The 7,800-nt window shown below is 28.5% G+C and overlaps 1 protein-coding gene across 2 annotated transcripts; it reads left to right on the top strand.

Moving 5' to 3' along the window:
• Positions 1-278: 278 nt before the first annotated feature.
• Positions 279-4,188, top strand: LOC130976575 (protein MEI2-like 4). 2 transcript variants are annotated; one of them, XM_057901465.1, is made up of 13 exons: positions 279-423; positions 524-569; positions 667-750; positions 938-1,362; positions 1,458-1,616; positions 1,731-1,847; positions 1,934-2,082; positions 2,201-2,352; positions 2,453-3,035; positions 3,143-3,227; positions 3,342-3,410; positions 3,518-3,697; positions 3,795-4,188. In XM_057901465.1, the coding sequence occupies exons 1-13, from the start codon at positions 346-348 to the stop codon at positions 3,858-3,860; spliced, it is 2,193 nt and encodes a 730-aa protein (XP_057757448.1). In that variant the 5' UTR covers positions 279-345; the 3' UTR covers positions 3,861-4,188. The 2 variants fall into 2 exon arrangements, with proteins under 2 accessions (XP_057757448.1, XP_057757449.1); XM_057901466.1 differs by lacking the exon at positions 667-750 and having other exon boundaries at positions 305-423.
• Positions 4,189-7,800: the final 3,612 nt, after the last annotated feature.

The raw sequence follows: 7,800 nt of genomic DNA, 5'->3' as shown, positions 1-7,800 counted from the left end.
TTTTCAATTTAATACAATAATGTGTAAACGTGTGAATTTCCAAGTGCATTTTTTTCAATGCATTTGATTCAATGAATTTATAGTAGTATATCTTATATTCAATGGATTTAATTAATTTAAATTATCCATGTATCAGTGATAATTTAATTCCAAATCCATAATTTGAATTCGGAAGCTATCTAGATTCTAGAAGTTTTTACACGCAGTTTTCTTGCCGAGTAGGCAAAAAATATTTGGATGATTAACTTGCCTTATTTTTTTTTTTCTCTATGCTTAACAGATATAAAGAGCTATTATTACTAGATTTTCTTGGTCTATATCTACACATTACTTGGATTATTCAACATGCCTTCTGAAACAATGAACTCCAGAAATTTTTCTTCATCATTGTTTTCCTTTGAAGATGTTTCTCCTTCCACTATGGTATGTGATTATGTATATATACGCTTTGAACATGGTGCTATATTGTGAGAGGTTCTGCAAAATTATAGAAATTTAACCTACCATCTTTTGTTCTTGACAGAAGCAAGATGAGTTCTGGAAATCAGATAAGCTATCTAATTGCTATGGTTAGTGTTACTAATCTATTTGATTCTCTGTAATCATAGATTTTGATAAAGGAGCAAGGGCTAACTTGAGTGCACATAATGTTTCAAATTTTTTCAGAAAAGAATAAAATTGATGTAATTTCCACTCAGCATGAAAGCAACCTCTTCTCTAGTTCTCTGTCAGAGTTGTTTAACAGCAAATGTAAATTCTCATTTACTTGATTAGTGAATCAGTTTTATTGTACCAAATTCAATTATAAATGAGTCATTGACTTTGGAGATTTGATACATTGAGTTGTTTAACATGCCAAATTTTGAAAGTAACAGATATTTTGGAGTAGAAGAAGTAGCAAATATGATGTGGCTTATTATAACTCCTATTGGTGCAGTGAAACTATCTGCAAATAGTGTTCTATATGGACATTCAGTTGATAATATTGCACCTCAATGTGAGGAAGAGATGGTTTATGATTCTCTTGAGGAACTTGAGGCTCAAACTATTGGGAATCTTCTCCCTATCGATGACGACGATTTGCTAGCTGGACTGACTGGTGATCATGAAATCTTTGTTAAAGATAGTTCCGGTGATGAATCAGATGAACAAGATCTTTTTGCTAGTGTTGGAGGAATGGATTTGGGACATGATGATAGTTCATCTTCTGGACAAAAGAATTCTGAATTCCATGATGAAGCTTGTAAAGCGAAACTCGAGCTTTATAACACCTCAGTTGCAAGAGAACACCCTTCTAGAACATTGTTGGTGAAAAATGTTGCTAGTGATGTTGGAGATTCTGAATTGAAAGCTCTATTTGAGGTTTGTGTTCTTGTTTTCTTTGACTTTTATAGTTCATGCAGTCATTATTTATTGAACATATAAAGGTAATGATAACTGATTTTCATTTTGTGAAGCAATTTGGAGGTATTCAGAGAGTTTACAATGCCTGCAAGCAATGTGGATTTGTGTTAGCATCATATTATGATATCAGAGCTGCCCAGAATGCAATGCAGGCTCACCGGAATGGATTTTTCGGCTTCAGGACATTCAACATTCAATATCTTATTCCAAAGGTTAGACACTGAAATTCAATATAGCTGTTAAAATATAATCATGTATCTCATAGAAAAAATGCAGTATTTTCATATACTCTCTTAGTGATTCCTTGCTTGTGGAAATTTTATCAGGATGATCCTTCCATGAAAGAAATTAATCAGGGCACTCTTTCTGTCTCTCTATATGATTTATCCATTACAAATAATGAACTTCGCCTGATGTTTCGCCCTTTTGGAGAAATCAAAGAGGTGAGTTTGGTTACCAGTTTACTAGTTGCAAAAATATTGATCAAGATAAACTATTGTTAATTTTGTGTAACCTTTGTGAACTGCAGATTTTTGAAACACCTCAGAATCCACATCACAAGTTGATTGAATTTTATGATGTGAGAGCTGCAACGGCAGCACTTGAAGCTTTAAACAGAAATGATACTGCTAGGAAGATGCTAAAGGTTGAGCCAAGCCTAATAGGATACTCTAAAAGGTACTATTCTCAATTCAACTGTTTTCTATAATAAGAAACAATAGCAGTGATTTGAATCATGTAGCCGATTTCAGCTAACTATGCATGCTCCTTACTTGAAAACTTCTTTGCTTCATAGGGTCTCTTCAAGTGTTCCAAATGGTGTCCTTTGTAATCCATCCGAGTTCGCGACGAACATCAATATTGAAAAGCAGGAAAGGCTAGACAGCAATAGCAGGAAGTTCTGTCAAGCAAACTATAATGCATACCCCATGGAATTGAATGATTGTGGTAAGTCAAAATGTGCAAATGAGTATTAAGTCCAGTAACTTAACTAAGATTCTCAATCCATTGATTAAACTTAAACTTAAACTCACCCTTTTTTTCTCAGTTTTTGAATCCTCTACTGCTGATGGAGGCCTTTCTCTTCCTCGCCATCGATACAAATGGAGCAACTCTTATCAGCATGTTGGAATGACATGGCCAAATTCATCACCCTCATATTTTGATGGAGTTTGTGCAGCTCCTACCTTACCAAGATTTCATGGTGTTCATAGGTCACCACCACATATGATCAGCAATGTTGTGTCCATGAATAACCACCTTGCGCGATCTGCTCCGGCAGCCAACTATAACATTTGGGATAGACAACATCCCTATGCAGGGGAAACACATTGTTTGGACTTCTATCCACAAAATATGTTTCCAAGCCTTGGGGGAAACTATGTTGACCTTCAAGTCCTTCCTATGGATGTTGGATTTCCATTCCATAACCATAGGGAAATGATGTTTCATGGAAGACATAACATGATTCCTATGATCAATTCTTTTGGTACTTATAAAGATCGCGCTAGAAGCCGGAGACAAGGCAGATCAACTCCGGTAGACACTAAACAGTATGAACTTGACATCGAACGCATTAAAAATGGCGAAGATAACAGGACAACACTTATGATAAAGAACATTCCCAACAAGTAAGTGTACTCATATATTTCATAGAATGTGTTTTATGCAGCCTTTTATTTTTTTATCTGCATATGATCATTTCCTTCTCACCAATTACATATTTGTTAACTTGCAGGTATACTTCAAAGATGCTATTAGCTGCAATTGATGAGTGCCATAAAGGAGCTTATGATTTTGTTTATCTACCAATTGATTTCAAAGCAAGTACCATTTACTTAAAGATATTTGTCCCTTCTTTTTCATCTAACTTTTCCAAAATGAAAAAGGATTAATAATAATGTTTATTTTGGTATTCCTTTTTGTCTTAATTGCAGAATAAATGTAATATGGGATATGCATTCATCAACATGACTAATCCAAGCTTGATCATACCATTTTATCAGGTTAGCCAAATGAACTAGAAAGTGATACTATCTGATTTACAATATATATCAATTCCAACTCTAAGAACTATAGACTAAAAATCTTAGTATGATGCAATTCTGTTTAGGAGTTCAATGGAAAGAAATGGGAGAAATTCAACAGTGAGAAAGTGGCAACACTAGCATATGCTCGCATACAAGGAAAAGCAGCACTCATAGCTCACTTCCAGAATTCAAGCTTGATGAACGAGGACAAGCGCTGCCGGCCGATCCTCTTCAACACTGATGGTCCTAATGCCGGCGACCAGGTACAGAGTTTCCTCTTATATGCATTAAACTATGCACTTCTCTTCTTTTCTTGCAAAGCAAGCTACATGTTTTGTACTAACTTTGTTAACAACACAGATCCCTTTTCCGGTAGGCGAAAATGTTCGAAACAAACCTGTCAAGCTCTCACCTGCTGCAACATGAATTTCATAGTTCATAGTGCTCAAACTAAGGAAGCATTTAGTTTTATTCCACCATCTCATTGATTTTTGTGGATGCTAACATTATAAAACTAAGTGATTTGAATTTGGTCTTATTGTTTGAGTTCCTCATATTTGGATTGCTTGAGAGAGGGGAAAACTCCCTTACCTTAAGCCAAGGAATTTTTTGTTACTTTTATACCAAAATTGTTAAAATTTAGAAATATGAAGATCAAGATTGCATATATAGGACTCCTGAAGTTGGAATAGAATTGTACTTATACCATTTTTTTTTTCATTTTTCTGTAAATAATATATTTTGATTTGTCAAGTTGGAGAACATTTGTGATTTTCAACCCTGAGTTTCCTTTCTAATGGAAATTTTGATGAATTATTGTGATGAAGCATTATTTATACATACACATTTGTATCGTTCTTAATTATGATTATAAAAAATGTTACATGTATACATAAAATTAGTCACTAAATTAGTTATCAATCCCGCTAAGTTACCAACAGCATTTCTGTCAACTTCTGCCAACTCTTATTTATAGATGTGTTTAATAAAAATGTCTTTTTTTATGGCTGTGTTTAATAGAAGTGTATTTTCTGGATATGTCTCTTTATATATATGTTTAAAATATAATAATTAATTATTGTTGACAATAAGCTGGCAGATAATATGTTGGTACTCTATACTTTTCCATTGTTATTATGTATTTTTATATAAAATACAGAATTTAATTTTGATGCACTATTCGAATAAAATAATTTTACACAGGGACGGATTTATATGTAATAGTGTGGGGGCAATTTTCCCATTAAACTTTCAAAAAATTAATAGTAAGTATATATATGTGTAGAGAATTGTCCCATTATCATAATTTATTTGTCCCTACACTTTAAAAAAAAAGTATATGTAAAAAATATTTATATTATTAGATATTAATACAATAATAAAAATTATTGTATTATATAAATTCAAAACAAATATTAATAATAACTAATAATAATCTAATTATTTAATTACCTAAAGTTAAGTTTAATTTTTTAAATATAAATGAGATTATTAGTGTTTAATACTTTTTTTATAATATGTATCATTTATTTACTTTTTATTGTTTTGTTTAATTTAATTTTGTTTATACATACATATAATATTGTTTTTGTTAAAAAAATTATTATAATATTATAAAATGTCAATTTTGCAATTAAATATCAAAAAATTATTTGATATTTATTTAATAGAAAAAAATATTATTTTCTCTATATCTACATATAAAGATAATTGTAATTGTTTAATTTAAAATTTATTTTTTTCACAATTTTTTTGTCTTTCTCACATCATTTTAGAAAAAATTTAGACATCAAAATAAAAAATAGTTAAAATTTTAAATTAGTTCATTCGAATTATATTTCTTATAGATTTTTTAGTTATTGAGTTATAATTTTTTTTATATCATATAAAAAATAATCAATATAAATATAATTTGACGGATATTAGATGCTTGACTAAGCGCAAGTATTAATAATAAATGCTTTTCATGCAATATTACCGAAATATTAAAATGAAAATTTTTCTTAAATTAAATTACTATACTTTTAAATGTATTAATTATATTTATTTATTAAAAATTTGATTAGCTAATATACTCCAAAATTTAAATATATAAATATATTAATATTAATATATATTTTTTATGTATTTTATTATATTATTTTGCCCCTACTTCTAAAATTTTTTGGATCGTCACTGGTTTTACACATACATTCAATTACGTAATGAAACATCAGCAAAAATAACTATATTTCAAATTGACGGCGTAAATAGTCATCTAAAAGAACAAATGTGATTGCACATGTCAGTGCATCAAAATTAAACTTATAAAATAGATATGTTAGTTTACTCATTTTCAATATGTAATTCATATTTTAACATATATTCTATGTAAATAGCTGATTTAGTAATTAATTTTATATAAATATAACATTATTATTATTATTATTATTATTATTATTATTATTATTATTATTATTTGGATTGCCTACTCTGCTTGCTGGTATAGACCAAGGGGTTGACTCTTTTTCGGCCTTATGCTTAACTTCGGTTCAATTAAGTTTTTAATTCATGTAGAATTTACTATTTAGTATATCACTTGGAATGATTTTTCTAAGCATTTGACATTTTTTTTTAAGTTAGAGAGTGGATTGTACCATTTACAACTCTAAGTATTATAATATTACTATATTCACCCATACGACGTACTCACACATCTAATATTAAGGATCAGTTTGAATAGGTCTATAAATAATTTTTTATTTTTTATTTTTAATTTATAAAAAGTTATAGTATTAAATTTTAGTACAATTTTTAAAATTAAATTGTAACTTTTTAAAAATTTATTGAATTATTTATAAAAAAATTAAAAAAATAACTTCTCTTATAATAAAAATTTTTTTATTACTCTTTTTTAAAATAAATATTTTTAAAATTAAAAATACAAAATAATTTATTTATAAATTATTTTTAATTTTTTTTCAAAAAAAATTTAATTAAGTTATTTATGTAAACTTGGTCTAAGAGTTCCAAGTATTTGATAAGTTAAAAATATTCTCTAATTTTAAAGTTTAAACTAAAACTTCCTTCAAACTAAATTTTGGACAAAAATAGATAAAAGAAATCTTGACCTAAACAAAACTAAAATAAAAGAAAGGGTATAGGCCCAAGAAAGAACCAAACGACATACTGGGACCGGTCTAGGAAAACAGTGGCCCATCAAGGATTTCCAACATCTAAAAGTAGAGAATCTACTTTCAGTCTTTCACCAAAAACAAAATAAAGGAAAGACAGAATCTACTAACACAAAATTGATTCAGACTATTTTCACTCTTTAATTAGAGGTCTTGAATTTAAGTACTAATGACTAAAAATACTCCTTCAAAGATTTGTATTTATCTCATGAAACTTCTTTTGAATCGAACTAAATTAGTCATTTTTTTTATTATAAATATTATATGATAGTGTTTGTAGCGTTGAAAATATCTTGTAATGTTACGAAAGAGAGGAAGAAAAAAAAAGATAAAGTTAATGGAAAAGGGTTTTTGGAATCAATTGGGTGGATGTTGACTAGCTTAGTCCGTATAATTAAGAGATGTGAAAGTGAGAATAGAGGCACATGAAGGGACAGTGATGGCATGCGAGGGCCAAATAAAATTATTATTATTAGAAATAATAAGTAAAATTATTTTGATTTAAATTTTAAAATTTTTTAATATTATAATTTTGAACAAACCTATTTTTTTTTGTGACTGAACAAACCTATTAATTTAAAAAAAAATATATCAGACCATTGTTACGATTTTATGTTTTATAATGTAGTTTACGGTTTTGTTAGAGAATCAATTAAAAATGAAGTCAACTCTAGTCAATTAGTTAAAAAATTAGATTCGTTACAAAAAAAATTCCACTACTTTAGGGTGTATTTGATTTATATTTATATTTTTTGTTTTTATTTCTAGTATTTTCTGCTTTCTGAATTTTGTGAAAGAAAAAATAAAAACAATAAAAAAAATAAAATACTATTTTCTATTTTAACCTCCTGTTTTTATTTTTTTCTTCATAAAATTCAGATAATAAATGTACTCTTAATTTTTTGAATTTTAAATAAAAAATAAAAGAAATTGGCTTATATTATTATTGGTCTCTTAAATTTTCTCTTTAATTTATTTTTTTAATTTTACATAAACTATAAATTTTCTATATTTTGTACTTTGTAGGATGAGAAAAGGAGAAAGGAGATGAATAATAATAATAGTAATAATGTTGTCTATGACACACTCACATGCAAATGCATGCGCATACAAAACTAAATAGAGATATGATGCCATGCAATGCAAGTTGAGCCTTTGCGGCTAACACACACATGTTGTCCAATATGCAATCA

This window comes from Arachis stenosperma, chromosome 4 (genome assembly GCF_014773155.1).
Source record: "Arachis stenosperma cultivar V10309 chromosome 4, arast.V10309.gnm1.PFL2, whole genome shotgun sequence".
Taxonomy (NCBI): Eukaryota; Viridiplantae; Streptophyta; class Magnoliopsida; order Fabales; family Fabaceae; genus Arachis; species Arachis stenosperma.
The sequence above is the reverse complement of the archived record's forward strand: the minus strand, read 5'-3'. Positions and strand labels throughout refer to the sequence as shown.